Here is a 21,460-nt window from a genome sequence, read left to right as displayed (position 1 = left end):
AAATTGGTTGAGGGTTGATACGGTGCGTGATATTGAAAAAGCCATATCATATACACTTTATTATATATCTCAAGTAGATTTTTTTTCATGTGACGTGACGTCATACAGATTAGGGGTTTGATAAAGCCTTTGCAGGGGTGACTGATATCGATGAAGTGCCGTCATACAGATTAAAGAGATTAAAGTTGTGATAAAGCCTTTGCAACCGAGACTAATATCGATATCATCATGGATGGCTGATACAGCACAATTGCCATTGATCGTACTACACATACAATTTACATTTATTTATCAACTTAGGAAGTTTACTCTTTGTAAAGAAGAAAATTGAAAGATGTAAATTTGTTAATAATGAATACATTTGTAAATGTAATTAAAAAATATGGTTGAGATACAAGATGTATAATAAGATTTTAAAAAGCATCTAAATCATACAATTTGAACCTAATCACATATTTCCCCATCAATAAAAACAGTACTTTTCCATAATGTACCGGCATACATATATAGTCCATCTGGGTCCAGTCTGTTCACGATTTTTAATGTGCCACAATTCTCCATATCAGCTTCTTAAGTTTCTTCTTCAGATACTTTGACCTAAAAGCTATTTGTTTTTTACCAACCATTCACTCAAGCATTTTCAAGGGTTTTAAACATTATTATTCAACTTGACTGACTTGAACACTGCCTATTCATATTACATTTTATTTCACTAACTTCACCTATTTGTTTATCTGTATTGTAACTTCCTTTGATTTTAAGCTGTTAAGATTCTGTTGAATGAGATAATGTTGGATGTTTATTATATGTATGGATAGAATGGTAAATGTATTAATCAGATTTTTAAGTTGTTCCAAGTACATGAATGTGAAACATTTAATTAAATGTTAAATTTCCATGAATGAATTACAAATAGTGCATTGTTAAGGATAACATGAAAATATAATAAAATATTGATGTTAATTTTATTTGTTGTATGTTAATGACAAACACAGAGCTTGAGATTATTGGAATGAATTAAAAATTTTGTTTGAGAGTATGTCAATATATGGGTGTTATGTCTGCCATTCAAAGGGACATATTGTTTTAGTATGATTTCTTCTACTTTTTGTTTTTTTTTTATCTTTTTACTAAGACTTCTGATATTTGGTATGAAAATGTTTCTTCATAAGATGGTTTGAAGGCTGCAGTTACCTCATGACCTTCATTTAGCTGTGACCTTTGACTTATAGGTTGAATAATCAAATTCTGGAGGAATTTCTTGTCATGGTAATCAAAACCTCACAATAATTTCTGAATTTACAGTATTTTATTTCAAACAGAATTAAGGCTCTGTTACTTGTTCATGTTTCAGCACCAAAGCATTGCACTTAATTTGTAGGTGCTGTGATCCAGCCATGTTTTAGCTACAGGTAGATGGACTTTATTTGGATCTCATTTTCAATATTTTTTCTGTTTTTTTTTTTACTCGACTCATCATTATTATTTTCATTCCCTTTGTCTTGATTACACGGTGTATGTGTTTTTATGAGATATTTATCCATCTCGATAGAAATCAATCGAGAAAAAAACATTGATGTTAGACTTGAATATGTTTTTCACATGTTGATCATTGGTTTCGTTTGCCTAAAATAATACATCTTAATAAGTTGTGAAAATAACTCTATATTTCTTATAAATTGAATTTGTCAAGTGTTATTTTTTACTTGTCCATGGGCAAACCAGACAGACAAAAAAAATACTTGTTCGGGTGTTCAAATGTATGAATTGGTCGAATTGGCATCGGAAATCTATTTCCTGCTTTATTAGGAGAAATTGTTGATATAAAAATTTCCACATGCATCTAAATTTTCATATTTTTGTGGTAAACATCTTTCAGCTAACTTTAAACCATGAATAAAACCTATTATGAAAATAGTATGGATTTTCCTCATCGTGGAAGGCCATACAGTGACCTATACTTGTTCACATCTTTGCCCTTTGGTCTTAATGGATAAATGTTTTATTTGTAATCATACCACATCTCTGTATTTTTATGCTAGATAAAGAATAAATGTGAAATTTATTAATTTGAAGAAAACTTATAAAGCATTAGTCATAAAAATAATACTGATGTCGATAGAAATTTAACATAATGACGACTTTTCAAATTTGATAAGGTCAGATTAAATACGAATAAATTCGAACTTGATCTATAACTTGTCATGATAAATATAGATTCTACCACTGCATCGAGTGTGATACGATATTTATCCACTCGAGACAGTTAAATTTTCAAATTTAACTGTCGAGAGTGGATAAATATCGTATTACACGTGATTTGGTGGTGGAATCTGTTTCTCTAATGATTTTCAAACAATACGCAGGCAAATTTATTCTTTTCGAATGATCTGCAAAAAGATGTGCTCTTTCTATGTGACGTCATCAGGCATGGTCGCCTTTTTTCATGCCGTCACAACAGGAAATTCAAGAAAGCAAGAAAATTCGACGTCATAATCGGATTTTAACCAATGAAGAACTGAGATCAAACGAACCACACATTGATTAAATTTTTTTTATACAATGGGTGCAGAAAGGGATAAATTGACGAAGAATTAGAGAAAACTATATACCAAATATCAAATCAATATCTTCAAGAATGAAGAAAAAAGTGTGGAAAACTGATTTGCCGGACTGACGGATGGACAGACAGACGGACAGAGAGCAAACCTAAAGTCCCCTTCGACTTCGTCGAAAAAAAAGACCAAAACACAAAAACTTAACTTTAACCACTGAACCATGAAAATGAGGTCAAGGTCAGATGACACCTGTCAGGTGGACATGTACACCTAACAATCATTCCTTACACCAAATATAGTAGACCTATTGCTTATAGTATCTGATATATGGACTTTACCACGAAAACTTAACCTTGTTCACTGATCCATGAAATGAGGTCGAGGTCAGATGAAAACTGTCTGACAGGCATGAAGACCTTGCAAGGTACGCACATACTAAATATAGTTATCCTATTACTCATAATTACAAAAAATCTTAACTTTTTTTTCAAGTAGTCACTGAACCATGAAAATGAGGTCAAGGACAATGGACATATGACAGACGGAAACTTCATAACATAAGGCATCTATATAAAAAGTATGAAGCATCCAGGTCTTCCACCTTCTAAAATACAAAGCTTTTAAGCAGTTAGTTAACGACGCCACTGCTGGATCACTATCCCTATGTCGATCTTTCTGCGACAGAAGTCACAGACTCGACAATAAAAACTAACAATTTACAATATTTAAACTTTTCTTTAATCATAAAATCCTTTATAAAATCCTTTCAATGATAAATATGAACCAAACAATATAATTCACAGAATTTGTACATTTCCATGAAACATTATTTAATTGAACATTTCTAACACTAACAAAGTCCCTATGGTCACATGATTATTCTGTGTAACTTTTCCTTTCATCATATTTCCTTCTATGTCCTGCGGCTTCTTCCTTTCCACTGACATCAACTGGTATATAAAACCAAGCTTTATAATCCTGGTTATCTCTCATCATCCTCCTCACCTTCCGCGCTATAATTCTGAAAAAAAATGACAAAAAAAATATCTCAGTTATCTATTTCCAGTATTTGGGTTTGAGCTTTCCCCTTGAAGGAAAAGCCAAAAAACACTTCAGATGCCAGAAGGGAGTAGAGCAATAACTTAAATAAACGGCCCTGTAAAGGTGTATTTTTTAAACTTTAATTGTTTGAAAAAATCTAATGTGTATGTATTGTTAAATGTATCATTTTCAGTTTTTAATGAAATCAAACAAAGTTTAATTTTGGACCCTTTGGACCTCAATGTAGACCAATTTAAAAATGGGGCCCAATATCCAAAATAGTAATACATGTACAAGGTTAGAACCCCCAATAATAAAAGACTTTAAATTTATCCCATTGAAATTGGTTAAAAGATTTGTATTTATTTTCAACTGAAGATTTCTTGCTATTGCGCAATACTGTGCTATTGTGCAATACTGTGCTATTGCGTAATACTGTGCAATTGCGTAATACTGTGCAATTGCACAATACTTAGTTAATCTGTTATATATATAAAAAATTTGCCCCCCCCCCTTGGAAAAATTTGAAATTTCAATTGAAGAAAAAAAATATTTGAAAAAAAAATTTCAGAGAGTTCCATAAACTTTAATAAACAATTTACTAAAGTTTCATAAAAATGCATTTTTTAGTTATTGTCCGAAAACTGGAAAATCCTCCCTTTTGTAATGAATAAAACCCCATAAATCGGAAACATATTATCTGAAATTCATAAAAATCAAAAGGGATCTCATGTCGATAGAAATAAACAATTCACCAAAGTTTCTTGCAAATTGGTGAAATTGTTTTTGAGTTATTGTCTGAAAACTGGAAAATCCCCCCTTTTTTAATGAATAAAACCCCAAAACCCAGAAACGGTAAATCCTAAATTTATAAAAAACGAAACGGAGCTCACGTCAATAGATATAAACAATTCACCAAAGTTTCATGCAAATTGGTGAAATATTTTTTGAGTTATTGTCTGAAAACTGGAAAATCCCCCTTTTTTAATGAATAAAACCCTGTAACTCGGAAACGGTAAATCCGAAATTTATAAAAAACAAAAGGGAGCTCAGGTCAATAGATATGAACAAATCAGCAAAGTTTCATGCAAATTGGTGAAATTGTTTTTGAGTTATTGTCTGAAAACTGGAAAATCCCCCCTTTTTTAATGAATAAAACCCCAAAACTCATAAATGGTAGATCTGAAATTTATAAAAAACGAAAGGGAGCTCACGTCAATAGATATAAACAATTCACCAAAGTTTCATGCATATTGGTTAAAGCATTTTTGAATTAAATGATGACATGTTGACGACGGACGGACGGACAGACGGACGGACAGACGGACGGACAGACGGACGGACAGATGGTCAACGGTATACCATAATACGTCCCGTAAACGGGCGTATAAAAACAAGTAATTGTCTGGAATCTAGAAAAATGCTTGTTTTTGGCCCTAAATTCTAAACGTTAGGGGCAATTACCCTTAAACTCAAACCCAGCCTTCCCCTTGTGGTATGGAACCTTGTAGTACAATTTCAGAGAGATCCATACACTTAAACACAAGTTATTGTCTGGAAACTAGAAAAATGCTTGTTTTTGGCCCCTTTTTGGTCCCTTATTCCTGAACGTTTTGGGCATTGACCTCTAAACTCAATCCAAGCCTTCCCATTGTGATATGGAACGTTGTGGTACAATTTCAGAGAGATCAATACACTTACACACAAGTTATTGTCCTGAAAATTTTTTGTGGTCGTATAAAAACATTAGTCAGAAACGTTTAGGAGTAAGGGGCCAAAAATAAGCATTTTTGTAACTTCCAGACAATAACTTGTGTTCAAGTGTATGGATCTCTCTGAAATTGTACTGCAAAGTTCCATATCACAAAGGGAATGTTTGGATTGATTTTGGGGTAATTGCCTCAAAATTTTAGGAATAAAGGGGCAAAAAACAAGCAGTTTTCTAGTTTCATGACAATAATGTGTGTGTAAGTCTATGGATCTTTCTGAAATTGTACTACTAGGTTCCATATCACAAAGGGAAAGCTGGAATTGAGTTTGGGGGTAATTGCCCAAAACGTTTAAGAATAAGGGGCAAAAAGGGGGCCAAAAATAAGCATTTTTCTAGTTTCCAGACAATAACTTGTGTTCAAGTGTATGGATCTCTCTGAAATTATACTGCAAGGTACCATACCACAAAGGGAAGGCTGGGATTGATTTTGGGTGTAATTGCCTCTAAATTTTAGAAATTAGGGGCCAAAAAGGGGCAAAAAACAAGCATTTTTCTAATTTCAGGACAATAACTTGTGTGTAAGTGTATGGATCTTTATGAAATTGTACTAAAAGGTTCCATATCACAAAGGGAAAGCTGGGTTTGAGTTTTGGGTAATTGCCCTAAATGTTTAGGAATATGGGGCCAAAAAGGGGCCAAAAAACAAGCATTTTTCCAGTTTCCAGACAATAACTTGTGTTCAAGTGTATGGATCTCTATGAAATTGTACTGCAAGGTACCATACCACAAAGGGAAGGCTGGGATTGAGGTTGGGGGTGATGAATCATAAGGGAGTTCAAAAAATTTGGGGGGGATTTTTTTTCCTTTTTTTTCTTTAAAATTTTCCATTTTAAATTGGTTATTTCTGATTTATATATAAAAGCAAATAATAATGATATGGTTTGAATAGGTAAATTAAAAGTTTTTAAGTTTTTAGACCACATTATTCTGTGTCAGAAACCTATGCTGTGTCAAATATTGAATCACAATCCAAATTCAGTGCTGTATCAAGCTTGAATGTTGTGTCCATACTTGCCCCAACTGTTCAGGGTTCGACCTCTGCGGTCGTATCAAGCTGCGCCCAGCGGAGCATTTTATTCTACCTTTTTTCATGATTTCATACATGGTGCCACCACTTGACGATTGAAATTTTGGTTGAAAAGTAAAGAATATGGTAAATAAAGAATATTTCAGCAAACTTAATTGTTAATTTTGTTTAGAAAACTGTTCTTAATTTTTCACAATTAGGAAATAAATCTAGTTTTAGTCCAATTCACCCATATTAATGACATCACAAATGCATAATTACCGGTATGCAAAAATTAATGAAAATCTTCTTTATTAAACTGAAACAATTGGACATCTTTTCATGTTTTCATCAAATTTTCACAACATTATCGCAGTTAAAATATTTCTGATTCTTGGGGGCAAAATTATGAGTTAGTGAACCAACTCCTTTATGAAGTGATGCTGTAGATTATTTGTTGAATACCAATACCAGGAGATCAACAAATTAAAATGTTTTTAAGAATAACAAATTTTCTATAGGAATGTTTGCAGGATTTGGCAAAACCATGAAATCATGTATCCACGAAAATGTAAGTTTTCCTCAATCCACAAAAGTGGTACACATGAAAATGAATGAATCCACAGTATATTCATATTCCATACAATGATACAGCAATATTTGTGTGCATCATTAAGATTAAAAAGGGGCAGGGTTTAGATAAATCCCGCTACTTATGCATGTCCATGTCCATTCTTCAGTAGATGTCTTATCTAGATTTATTTTGCTATTAGGTTGATTGACTGATTGTTGGTTGCTTAATGTCCAGTGGTAAATATTTCATGCATGTTCAGGACGATTGTTATTTGGAGAAATTGGTGTTGATGGCAGACCTTTGGAATATCTGTTCGATTTATTCACAACCTTTTTAGACTTAAAGAGATTCAGAGGTAGACAAATCATATTGACACCTGTCTATTGTGAAGATTATATATCCCACATCTCCTTCCATTCATGAACAACAAATGACAAAATATAACATTACTTCTAATGATATTTTTCCTTGATTTTTTTTTATTTCAGCAACAGAGGAATCAATGCTTGATGACATTTGGGGTCATTACACATATTTCTTCAAGAATATCATATATATATTCTTTTGGAAGCTCGTCTATTATTAAAGGATCATTTTATTGATATTGTATTGTCTACTTCTAATAAAAGTAGTGGATATATGCTGGATGATTATGACGATGAATGGCTGTTTAGTGTCCAGTGATAAATTAAATGCATATTCAGGACAAGAACATGTTAATGTAATATGAACCCTGTTTTGTACCTGACTGACATGCTGGGTCAGTTTTGTACCTGACTGACATGCTGGGTCAGTTTTCAAACATGCTAGTTCACAAGTTAATCATCTGCAAGAATATGTCACCATGTCTTTGATGACATGCAGAGAACCAACAAATAACAAATCTAAAATCTTTCGCTGATATAGCTGGGAATCAAACTTTTGACATTCCATGCCCCCTTCTAGAAACATTTTGGCCATGAACTTTTAGATAATCATAATAAGTACAACAAGAGGCTCTCAAGAGCCTGAATCGCTCACCTGTATTTCAGAGGAGAAGATTTTTAAATGTTAGCAAACTTGATGAACAAATTGTGTAAAATTGTCTTTAAAGGGCAATAACTCCTTAAGGGGTCAATTGACAATTTAGGTCATATTAACTTTTTTGTAGATCTTACTTTGCTGAACATTATTGCTGCTTACTGTTTATATATATCTATAATAATAAGAAAAATAATAAGAAAAAACTGCAAAACTTTGTTAAAACTACCAATTCGGTGGCAGCAACCCAACAATGGGTAGTTCAATTCGTCTGATAATATCAGGGCCGATAGATCTTGACCAATAAAACAATTTTACCCCATGTCACATTTGCTCTAAAAGATTTAGTTTTTGAGATATAAGCCAAAAACTGCATTTGACCCTTATGTTCTATTTTTAGCCATGGCGGCCATGTTTGTCGATGGATACAAACTTCGGATACAATTTATAAACAAGATACCCTAAGGGACATTTAGTTAAAATTTGAAGGTAATTGGCCCAATAGTTTCAGAGGAGAAGATTTTTAAATGTTAGCAAACTTGATGAACAAATTGTGTAAAATTGTCTTTAAAGGGCAATAACTTCTTAGGGGTCAATTGACAATTATGGTCACATTAACTTTTTTGTAGATCTTACTTTGCTGAACATTATTGCTGCTTACAGTTCATGTATATCTATAATAATATTTTTTCAAAATAATAAGAAAAAACTGAAAAATTTTATTAAAACTACCAATTCGGTGGCAGCAACCCAACAATGGGTTGTTCTATTCGTCTGATAATTTCAGGGCCGATAGATCTTGACCAATTAAACAATTTTACCCCCCGTCACATTTGCTCTAAAAGAATTAGTTTTTGAGATATAAGTCAAAAACAGCATTTGACCCTTATGTTCTATTTTTAGCCATGGCAGCCATGTTTGTCGATGGATACAAACTTCGGATACAATTTATACACAAGTTACCCTAAGGAACATTTAGTTAAAGTTTGAAGGTAATTGGCCCAGTAGTTTCAGAGGAGAAGATTTTTAAATGTTAGCAAACTTGATGAACAAATTGTGTAAAATTGTCTTTAAAGGGCAATAACTCCTGAAGGGGTCAATTGACAATTATGGTCATATTAAATTTTTTGTAGATCTTACTTTGCTGAACATTATTGCTGCTTACAGTTTATATATATCTATAATAATATTCAAAATAATAACAAATAAAATGCTCCGCTGGGGCGCAGCTTGATACGACCGCAGAGGTCGAACCCTGACCAGTTGGGGCAAGTATGGACACAACATTCAATCTTGATACAGCACTGAATTTGGATTGTAAATAAATATTTGACACAGCATAGGTTTCTGACACAGAATAATGTGGTCTAAAAACTTAAAAACTTTTAATTTACCTATTCAAACCATATCATTATTATTTGCTTTTATATATTAATCAGAAATAACCAATTTAAAATGGAAAATTTTAAAGAAAAAAAAGGAGAAAAAAAAATCCCCCAGCCAAATTTTTTGAACCCCCTTATGATTCATCACCCCCAAACTCAATCCCAGCCTTCCCTTTGTGGTATGGTACCTTGCAGTACAATTTCAGAGAGATCCATACACTTGAACACAAGTTATTGTCTGGAAACTAGAAAAATGATTGTTTTTTGGCCCCTTTTTGGCCTCAAATTCCTAAACGTTTAGGGCAATTACCCCCAAACTCAAACCCAGCTTTCCCTTTGTGATATGGAACCTTGTAGTACAATTTCATAAAGATCCATACACTTACACACAAGTTATTGTCCTGAAACTAGAAAAATGCTTGTTTTTTTTTGCCCCTGTATGGCCCCTAATTCCTAAAATTTTGAGGCAATTACCCCCAAAATCAATCCCAGCCTTCCCTTTGTGGTATGGTACCTTGCTGAACAATTTCAGAGAGATCCATACACTTGAACACAAGTTATTGTCTGGAAACTAGAAAAATGCTTATTTTTGGCCCCTTATTCCTAAACATTTTGAGGCAATTACCCCCAAACTCAATTCCAGCTTTCCCTTTGTGATATGGAACCTTGTAATACAATTTCAAAAAGATCCATACACTTACACACAAGTAATTGTCATGAAACTAGAAAACTGCTTGTTTTTTGCCCCTTTTTGGCCCCTAATTCCTACAATTTTGAGGCAATTACCCCCAAAATCAATCCCAGCATTCCCTTTCTGATATGGAACCTTGTGGTACAATGTCAGAGAGATCCATACACTTACACACAAGTTATTGTCATGAAACTAGACAAATGCTTGTTTTTTGCCCCTTTTTGGCCCATAATTCCTAAAATTTGGAGGCAATTACCCCCAAAATCAATCCCAGCATTCCCTTTGTGATATGGAACCTTGTGGTACAATGTCAGAGAGATCCATACACTAACACACAAGTTATGTCTGGAAGTTACAAAAATGCTTATTTTTGGCCCCTTTTTGGCCCCTTATTCCTTAACAGTTGGTACAATAACCCCCAAAATCAATCCCCACCTTCCTTTTGTGGTATTGAACCTTATGGGAAATTTTCATAAAGATCCATTCACTTAAACTAAAGTTAGAGTGCGAAAACCAATGTGTCTTTTGACGACGACGACAAGGACGCCAACGTCATACCAATATACGACCGCAAAATATTTTTCCGGTCGTATAAAAACTGCAAAATTTTGTTAAAACTACCAATTCTGTGGCAGAAACCCAACAATGGGTTTTCGATTCGTCTGAAAATTTCAGAGCTGAGAGATCTGGACCAATTGAACAATTTAACCCAACGTCAGATTTGCTCTAAAAGCTTTAGTTTTTGAGATATAAGCCAAAAATTGCATTTGACTGCTATGTTCTATTTTTATCCTTGGCGGCCATGTTTGTCGAAGAATCAAAACTTCGGATACAATTTATAAACTAGATACCCTAAGGAACATTTAGTTAAAGTTTGAAGGTATTTGGCCCAGTAGTTTCAGAGGAGAAGATTTTTTAAATAGTTTACGATGACAGACGACGACAGACGACGGATGCCAAGTGATGGCATAAGCTCACAAAAGGGCCCCGGTGAGCTAAAAAGGGGATCATTTTCCCTCAAATTGGTAGCCAGAGATTTTGTTGCCTCTTTTGAAAACTTCCTCCACCCTTTTTCTGGTTGGGGAAAATATGATTAACTTTATTTGAAAATTCGGAAATTACTAATAAAAATGTTGTAGTTTGAATTGTGCTACATTTAAAATCGGAAGTGTAATTTTATCTATTATAGTTTTGACCAAAAATGGGTAAAAATCATCATTATATATAATTAAATTTTGAACTATTTGTAGATCTTTTCAATCAGAGCATTTTTGACAGTTACAGTTCTTCTCTATTTATCTACTTAAGTTTTGGCCAAAAATGCAAAAAAAAACCTGTCATTTAGGGCAATACTGTGGATTCATTTATTTTCATGGGTATCAATTTTCGTGGATTGAGGAAAAGTTACATTTATCTTGGATATTTGATTTCATGGTTATGACAAAGTCTGCATACAAGCCTATAGAAAACTTGCCTTTCATTGGACATTTAAATTTGAGGTTCACCTGTACCCATGAATTCCATAAAAATTGGTATCCACCAAATAATACCCACTGATGAATCCACAGTTTGTCCTTTAAGGAGTCGACCAAAGATTGTGACATTGTTCAAAAATTTGTAGATCTTGCTGATAATTTTTGCTCTTTAAAGTTTCTCTTTATCAATTATAGTTTGCTAGATAATAGGCAAAATGAAACAAATGGCAAAATTATCGTCATTTAAGGGCAATAACTCCTACAAAGAGTAGTCCGACAGTTTTGATGTAATGGACAGTACTAGATTTCAACATTCTGATATTTCTGTTTCGTCAGATTTTCTCTATCTATTGCAGTTTTCAAGATAATAGACAACACTTGCATTTTACACCTATGTTCTATTTTTAGCCATGTTATATTCTATTTTTAGCCATGTCGGCCATGTAGTTTGGATTATTAAACCCATTATTTAAACACAATACAGTAATGATAATTGTGGCCAAGTTTGGTTTCATTGGCCCAGTAGTTTCAGAGAAAAATATTTTTGTAAAAGATAACCAATGACAACGTATGACTAAGACAGAAGCCAAGCAATGAGAATAGCTCACTTGACCCTTTTCTTGAGGTGAGCTTATTAAGGAGTGATGAGAATAGCTAACAACTTGACCCTTTTCTTGAGGTGAGCTAATTAAGGAGTGATGAGAATAGCTAACAACTTGACCCTTTTCTTGAGGTGAGCTAATTAAGGAGTGTTAATATACCTCTGTTCGTTTTTTGCATTATCCATCCATTGGTAGTGGAGATTTTTTTCATATACTTTTTCAAGAGGTACTGTAAAATGTTTAGCTATGAAACGTCTTATGGGATGCTGAAATTACAAAATATTTTGTATATATATTCATTGATTGTTATTTTAGTCTTAGATGAATGATGTTTTTATTAGTTGTTATTGGCTTTGAATTAGCTGTCAGTAACTGCAAGTACTCTCAGATCTGTACTTGGTGTCTTTTTTGTTGTGGGGATGTATAAGTACCCTGCCATGTCTGGTCTGTGTTTTTGTCAGATGTATTTCTGTTTTGTATCGATCTGATGAGTTAAGCCCTTTTCAGCTGATTTTTATTGTTTGTTCTTATATTGTACTGTTACACCACTGTCCCAGGTTAGGAGAGGTTATGCGCCTTTGAACTAGTTTAACCCTGACACATTCTGTATGTGCCTGTCCAAAGTCAGGAGCCTGTAGTTCAGTGATTGTCGTTTGTTGCTTTATATCATATTTGTTTTTTCGTTCATTCTTTTGAACATAAATCAGGCTGTTAGTTTTCTCGTTTGAACTGTTTTACATTTGTCATTTCAGGGCCTTTTATAGCTGACTATGCGGAATGGGTTTTGCTCATTGTTGAATGGCATACAGTGACCTATAGTTGTTAATTTCTATGTTATTTGGTCTCTGGTGGAGAGTTGTCTCATTGACAATCATACCAAATTTTCTTATTTTTATATTGCATCAGATCTGATATTACAAAATACTTTAATAGCTATATCTATATAAATAACAATTACTTCAAATAATTTGAAATTCACTAGCCATTTCAGAAACTTTAGTGAGAAAGCTCACATTCACCATGCCCCCTATCAAATAATGATTTTAGACAGTAATATTGCATAAATCTATATTACCTTTTAAGTAACTTTGGCCTTGATCTTAGACCATGTGACTTGAAAATCATTAAGAATCTTCCTCTGAATCCTCTTATTAAATGTGGCCACATATCCAAGTAGGGTTACAATCCCATATGCAGTGTTTGATCTTAAGCATCCTGATACGACTTTTCTAAACTAATTTCAGTCTTTTTTAAATGTGACCTTGCATAGTAACCTCACAAAACATAGGGATTTCCTCTCATTATATATGACCATATATCCAAGTATGTTTTCAATCCCATTTGTAGTATTTGATTTAGAATCCAGAAACCACTACGTTTAGGAACTATGACCTTTAACTTCAACAAAGTGACCTCAAATTCAATAGTGATCTTACTTTCATTAAACAATATATCCCCTCCCCTCGGATGTACACAACTTCATAGCATTTTGGAATTATAAAAGTATGATTAAGAAAAATAAAATCCTTACAATATACTTGCTAATGAGATACATATACAGCAAAAAAATTCAGAAGCAACTGTATGCAAAAGTATTGACTTTGCTATCACTGTCAAAGTAAAGCATTTGTCTTGCTTCCAGACCTTTGTCTCAGGCAACACAAAAATTTGGTGTTACTTTCATGTTTTGGTAAAAATATAACAACCTTACAAAAATTTTCATTTTGGCATACACCAATAAAAGGCAAACATCCTTTTTGGTAATGGCCGATCCAAAATTGATTGTGAAGGGGGATGAGAGGCACTCAAATTAATTAATTGTGGGTTGTTACACTTTCCTTTAAATTTGTAAGACTTATTAGTAGAATGAAAATTTATATTACGGGAGGTTGGGGTCTAAATAAAGAGCCACCCATGCCCTCCATGCATTTAATTCTGGAACAGCCCTAAGCCAGACTAAGGCCATTTCTCGTATTCATAAACAGTAATCTCAAGTGCTGCAAAACTTGTGGTTTTCAATAAAAGCAAGGGGTTTGAATTCATAAAACAATATGTCTTACAGAAAACAGACAAACTAATGCCTTTTTGACATCTGATGATTCAACAGATTTATAATACTTTTTAATTTTCAAATTCAAGGGGTTAAAAAAGTCCCTGAATGTACATTTTATTCAAATTGAATTTGGGAAGCAAGGGAGAGTAAAAACCATTCATGTATATTGTATTACTTTACCTTTTCATATTCCCAATGATGAGGCTGGTAACCTTCAGGTATATCTGTTAATTCTCCCTGACCTAAATATAAAAGTACCAAATCTTACTTTCTTGGCAAAGGAACAATGAAATCATTCAGGTTGTAATTTATTTTACAAAAATATTTTTGTCTGATTGAAGAAATGTTAACGTCTTGCAGCAAATTTTACAATATTTGGTTTTATCTATGGATTCTATTTTACTGTTTGCTTTGGTAGAAATTAATCTGAAGATATGTTAAGAGGACCCCATCCTTTCTCTGCATCCACCACAAGCGAGCATTTTTTCTATACATGTATCTATTATAATTTTTGAATCATGACTGAAGGTGCATGGCCAAATAACCTCATGGAAATGTGAAATGCCAATGCTTATAAAACTGCATACCAAATACCATTGACTTATCATAAGAAGTGCCCTTCAAACTAACCTTACCTAAACACAAACTTTAACTTGTAAACTATGTAAAAGTTTCAAAGTCAACGAAACTATGATGAGGGGGTGGGCCCATATAATCTCCATGCAAATGGCAATACAACTGCATACCCAATATCACTGACTTAACACTAGTCTTTCATCTTAAACTGATCTTATGACAAATATTAAAATGTAAATAATGTAAAACATTCAAAGTCAATGAACCATGACCGAAGGAGGGGAGCCAAACAATCTCAATGGAAATGAAATGTGCCAATGCTAATACATCTGCATACCAAATGTCATTGACCTACCACTAATAGTTCCCCTTAGACTGACCTAATCACAAACCAATACATGTAAATTAAGCAAGTTTCAAAGTCAATCGACCATGACTGAGGGGACAGGGCTAAATATTCTCAGGGGAAATGAGATGTGCAAATGTTAGTACAACTGCATACCAAATATCATTGACCTACCATTAGTGGTTCCCTATAAATTTGACCTAATCACAAATTACTACATTGACGCTGCCAACATCCTCAGTAGAACACCTAAAATATCAAAATAGCCAAAATCAGGAGTTATTTCCCCTAACTAGTGATTTATGTCTTGCATTGACAAAGTCCAGTTAGGGGAAATAACTCCTGATTTTGTCTATTTTGACTTTTTGAAGATCTTGCCTTACTGATCATTTTTGGTATTTCAACATACTCTCTATCTACTATAGTTTTCAAGATAATGGACAAAGAAAAAATGGTAAAAATCAGCATTAAGCCAATTTAAGGGCAATAACTTATATAAGGATTTTGAACAAAATAGACACTATGCAGATCTTCACATTTTAAACATTTTCTTTATCTAATAATAGACAATACTTCCATTGTACCCATATGATCTATTCATAGCCTTGGTGACCATGCTGGTTGACCAGTGGGATCATTGTACACAATTTTAAAGCTAACTATACAAAGTTTGGTTTAATTTGGTCCAGTAGTTAAAGCAAAGATGATTTGTGTAAGAGTTTGACTAGGTGAGCTAAAATATAACAGTAATTAATACAAACCACCAAAGATGTTGAAGGCTGCTACTATCAATATACATGGTATAGCTCCTACCCAGAAAAAGAAATGCTGTAAAAAAAGAAAAATAAATTGTAAGTCATTCTGTTTGTAGTCACATTATCAGTACACAGGGGAGATAACTTACAAGTAAAGATAAATTGCAAGTCATTCTGTACCCTGCTATTGTAACAGCCACTATGTTCCATCAGTTACTTTGTTCCGGCGGAACTTTTCAACTAGATATTTCGTTCCTATGGAACTTTCCAACTAGTTGTTTTATTCCGAGTGCAGTTGAAAAGTTCCGGAAAAAGGAACTTTTCAACTTGCCACAAAGTTCCTCTTTGGCAAATAAGTCAAAACCGGAACTAACAAACTAGCCCAAAAGTTCCAACGGAACTTATCAACCAGTCACAAAGTTCCATATGGAGAATTGATGCAAAGAACCACATGAGGAGGGGGGTATTCTTCCCTCTCTTGAGGGTACTATGAATACTAAATTTGCATGATAATGCAACTTATTCCGTTTTATGTGAGCTATGAAATACAACTTTAATTTTGCATATTTGTCCCCAAAGAAACCCCTTTCAGTGCGTTGGGTATTCTTGTAAATTAATGATTTGCTCTTATATATACTGATACTCATTCTTCCCCCTCTTTCTACAAAAAAGACGAAATATGGTATATTCAGTATCTTGGTTTCCCTTTGAAAGGTTCAAATATAATATGTTGCGCTTTTACTTTGCATCAATTCTCCAAATGGAACTTTCTGCCTGGTTGATAAGTTCCGTTGGAACTTTTGGGCTACTTTGTTAGTTCCGGTTTTGACTAATTTGTCAAAAAGGAACTTTCTAACTAGTTGATATGTTCCGTTGGAACTTTTCAACTAGTCACTTTGTTCCGGTGGAACTTTTAAACCAGAGGAAGAACAAAGTAACTAGTTAATAAGTTCCTCCGGAACTTTTCGGCTAGTTATTTCTTTCTGACCGGAACTTTCCAACGTCGGAACTAAAGAATATTTACACTATCACTACACATGGTTCATAACCAAAACAAAAATAAAAAGATATAACTTAAATGTTACATGTATATAAATGGGATATTTCATAGAGTTATATGAAATTTTGCATGCAACTAGAGCATTTGGAAATGTTCTAGTTGCTGACAAAATTTTATACAATTCTGGAAGATTGCCCATTTACATTCCTTTTACCTAATAATAAAATCACAGGTACCTGAATAAGCAGCTCAAATGTCTAAAAGTAATATCAATGAAAAGATGGATTAATTATTTGTTGTTTGCTTAACCTCCAGGGGCAAACATTTCATACATATTCAGGATGATGAAAAATATAAGAGTTACATTCCTAATGTTTTTTGGCAGTCCCCTTTTATTCCCAGCTTATCTTTTCTTTTTAGAGCTTGACATATTGCTGTAACCTTGACCTTTGATCCAGTGATCTCATTTTCAATGTGGATTGTTTTCATTTAAAGGTGCATTATCCAACAAAGATTGGTAAAGATCAAATGATATCAACTGAAGGAACTTTTCCCAAACTTTCAGTCTATTTGTAGGCACTGTCAATCAAATATCAATAAATATATATATATATATATGTTCTTGTTCTTTCTAAGGAGCATTTTCAAGTGGTGGTGGTTGGACATATGGTTCTAAAGGCCTATGGTAAATTATCTATATATGCATATTCAAGCCAATAATGTTTAATGTGACCATGAACCCTGTTTTGGTCTACACTAACATGCTGAGCTGCATTTTTGTTTGTGCTACCCTTAGAACAACCAATCATTACAGGATTTCTCCAGGATATTTGTCTATTTTCAAGGATGGTATGAGAGACATAGATGAAGAAACCTATTAAAGTAACTTTTGACTTTAAGAAATAATAAATTGGAAAAGCTTACCTGTACAGAAATTATTGTACAGTGTGGAGTAACATGCTGAACAATTAAAAATTCCAGGTTTTATCAAAGATTGCAAGTTTGCAAAATTCAAGGACATTTCCAGGCCTATAAAATAACTGACATAAAATTCCAGGCTTTTAACAGTTTTCAAGGTAGTGGGAACCCTGTTACAAATTGTCCTGAGTTTATTGTAAATTAAATTTGCAGTAGTTATCCACACCAACTCCCTTAATGACCAGTTCTAAGCAAACATTAAGATATACCGGTAAGCAAAAACCATCACTCACAAAGTATCAGACTTGGAAAAGACAAATTTATAATCATCATATTGTTAATCACAAACAGATCAAACCTGAAAACACAAAGCATGAAAATGAGGTGGTATGATTGCCAATGAGACAACTATCAACCAGAGACCAAATGATATAAATGTTTATTGTTAGCAACAATAGGTCACTGTGTGGCCTTCAACAATGAGCAAAACTCATATGGCATAGCAAGCTATATAAAGGCCTTGACATGATAAAATGTTAAAAACTTCAAACAAGGATATTCAACATTTACAGATATTTACTACATGTACTAGTTATTTTCAAAAATTGTCTTTGCTGTCAACACGTTCAACAGCTTTCTTTCCAGACTAGTCAAAAATGTTTACTTTAAATTTCTGATTTTTCCTTATAATTAATATCATTCAAGGTTTTTTACTCATGTTGATAAGGGGGAATCATCTGTAGAGTATCTAACAAGAAATAAAGTGATATACACATAATATTCACCCTTCACAGTATTGTGCACCCTTAAAATCCTATATATCTATTATATAATACATACAAATTCATCTTTGAGAGTATTGTAGACACTTCTAGAAGCTGTTTTTATCATTGTAGGTGGTCCAGCATTTCCTCCCATATGTCTGACAACACCTGTAATTATACAGAATTTCACAAATTGTGGATTCATTAGTTATTAGTACTCTCGAAAATAAGTGATTCCACAGTGCCGGTATACAACAAGCTGTTGTATCAGCTCTACAACATTCAAATAAGAAGATTCATCATTCAGTATGATTGCCAATGAGACAAATTTCCACCAGAGACAAAATGTTTGTATTTGGTTTTTGATTTTCAAAGTTTCGCCTTGAGTACAATGAAGATATTAATTGTCTAAATGGGCATTCGGTGCAGTAAAATTGGTACATGTACTATAATTGCTTACATCTACTTTGAACTTTGATGGATAGTTTTCTCATTGGCAATTATACCACATTTACCTACTTTTATACTGTGTTATCATAATAGAGCCATTTTAAATGATTATTATCATGTGCAAGCAATTGTGAGTTATGCTTCAGACAGCAGCCCAAAAAATATGAAATCCATATTACATCTAGATAACATGTAGACCATATAGCAAATAAAATTGCAGACCATTTGAAGTGTTGTTGTCAATTTTGAGTATTATTTAAATGATGCATTCATGTGCATAATTTGACAACCCTGCATACCAAGGTATCCACTTCAGGGACTCTATCGAAATGATTCACACAGGCGTTGGTTCACCCCACGGAGTTTAATTTATGATTTATAATTTGTGTTCCTGTATGTACCTTGTACATGTTGTACTGATTTATAATGTGTGTTCCTATATGTACCTTGTACATGTACATGGTGTACTGATTTATAATGTGTGTTCCTGTATGTACCTTGTACATGTTGTACTGATTTATAATGTGTGTTCCTGTATGTACCTTGAACATGTTGTACTGATTTATAATGTGTGTTCCTGTATGTACCTTATGACAAATTGTGAGTTTACTGATTGAAATCAAATGTTGAATGTAGACAACTGAGATCTAAAATAAAGTAACACAATTTTATTGATCACAAATTGTTTTCTTAGTAGAAAATTATTATTATACATTTGATTACCGATCATGCCGATCAAAGGTACAATGTAACTGTCTTTTATTCATTTTTTAACAATGAATGAGTTAACTTTTATTTTGTCTGATACAATATGTACTCTTTGATTTTGCATGTACAGCAAAGAATATTCCTTCTGTGTCTTAATAAAGTTAAAAATATCTAATTAATTCCAAAATGATAAAATAGACAATAAGACAGAAACAAAAGTTTATTTTATCAGAGAAAACGGCAATTGCGATTATAATTTTCTTTCATTTTTGTTTGTTTCTATTGTCTAAATATCAACTCACATACAATAAAAAAAAACTTATTAAATTGAAAAATATATAATATCACCTTATCTCCTGTGTCTTTCCATCCCCAAATTTTTTTTTTTTTTTTTTGGCCAAAATTATTTTTTTCTAGATCTGTAAAATTTAATTCATTGAGGAAACAAGTTATGATAAATATAAGCGAAAAATGTATCTCCCTCTCCATTTAATAAAACCTTATTATTTTTACGATAAAATTTACAGTTATTTAGATTTTAAATCACATAGGGAATTTAATTGATTTCAAAGAGTTTGGACTCCTGTTGTGTCGTAACCATCCAACTTCTTGTGTACAAGGTGTCAATTTTATCCTCAGCAATTAGAACATCTTGTGATTTACCTGGTAATCAAATAATTCACACCTAATATACATGTCATACTGTCGGAGACGTGTATATTCAAATGAGAAATTAATTGCCATTTTCTCTTAAATATGTAATCTTCAAAATAAATAATTTTGTAAATATTAGCTGTTGCGATTGCAAATTTTTTTTAGTAGAAAATTATTATTGCAATCGATGATGGTATGTCATTAAATTGATTTCTTTCGTAAGCAAAAAACAATAAATTTTAACTTTTTCGCTTTATTTAAGTTATATAAGAATATATTTACTTATAGAAGTGTGCCTAAATGCAAATTAAGGAATAATAACAATGAATAAATAAAAAAACGTTGACCATAAACATGATACATGTGATATATCACTGACCATTTCACGACGCTTCAAATCACTTCACAACCAGAAAATCTCTCTTTCATGTGTCATTCTAAATGACTATTATATTTTGTTTGTTTAAATATTGTCAATAAACAATAAACAGTTTTTGAGGATCGTTTAGAATTATTCCTTAAATTTACACAGCCGTTGACGTTTTACTCTCCACATCATCGCAATTCTTGAACAATCTCATGGAGGTAATTAGGTCATATCATAAGGAAAATCCTTTGAGATTCTAATCCCGTTAGTATAATAGTCCCAGCTATATAAGTAAACAAAATTTGAGAAACAAGTGCCTGTGAACAACGGTAAAAGAAAGGACCACAGATTTGTGACTTCTATGACACCATATAGAATTGGACAAAGATCTGAAGATAGGACACAGATTTGAGGCTGGACATAGATTTGAGGCCTACATATATATATATAAAAGATTAAATTAATGAGTAACTGTGTGTGGACTGTGGGTCTAGCACATTCATGATCGATTTTAGAAAACCGTATCGCGTTTTATTTCAACAATCATACCAGTCTGTAAAGTCTTAGCTGCAAGAGAATTTTGTTGTGCCGAGAATGAAATTATTTGTTTTGTCCCTCTCACAATAGAGGGTCTTAAGCAACTAAGGACACCCATCGTATCCCTTTCCCAAGGTGATCCCTCAAGACTGGGAACAGTATAAAAAGTGTCCGCTACAAATGGTGAACGGGGACCAGTTACAATTATT

The 21,460-nt window shown here is 33.0% G+C and overlaps 1 protein-coding gene across 1 annotated transcript; it reads right to left on the bottom strand.

The window, feature by feature from the left end:
- Window positions 1–3,273: 3,273 nt before the first annotated feature.
- Window positions 3,274–21,441, bottom strand: LOC127719573 (NADH dehydrogenase [ubiquinone] 1 beta subcomplex subunit 5, mitochondrial-like). Its single transcript, XM_052225794.1, has 6 exons — window positions 21,264–21,441; window positions 18,612–18,703; window positions 15,860–15,926; window positions 14,357–14,418; window positions 12,283–12,389; window positions 3,274–3,579 (listed from the first exon to the last, which is right to left on the bottom strand). The coding sequence occupies exons 1-6, from the start codon at window positions 21,367–21,369 to the stop codon at window positions 3,435–3,437; spliced, it is 579 nt and encodes a 192-aa protein (XP_052081754.1). The 5' UTR covers window positions 21,370–21,441; the 3' UTR covers window positions 3,274–3,434.
- Between the last annotated feature and the right edge of the window lie 19 nt (window positions 21,442–21,460).

The sequence above is a fragment of the Mytilus californianus genome, unplaced genomic scaffold (genome assembly GCF_021869535.1).
Source record: "Mytilus californianus isolate M0D057914Y unplaced genomic scaffold, xbMytCali1.0.p SCAF_11, whole genome shotgun sequence".
In the NCBI taxonomy this organism is placed as follows: Eukaryota; Metazoa; Mollusca; class Bivalvia; order Mytilida; family Mytilidae; genus Mytilus; species Mytilus californianus.
This window is presented reverse-complemented; position numbering and strand designations above follow the sequence as displayed.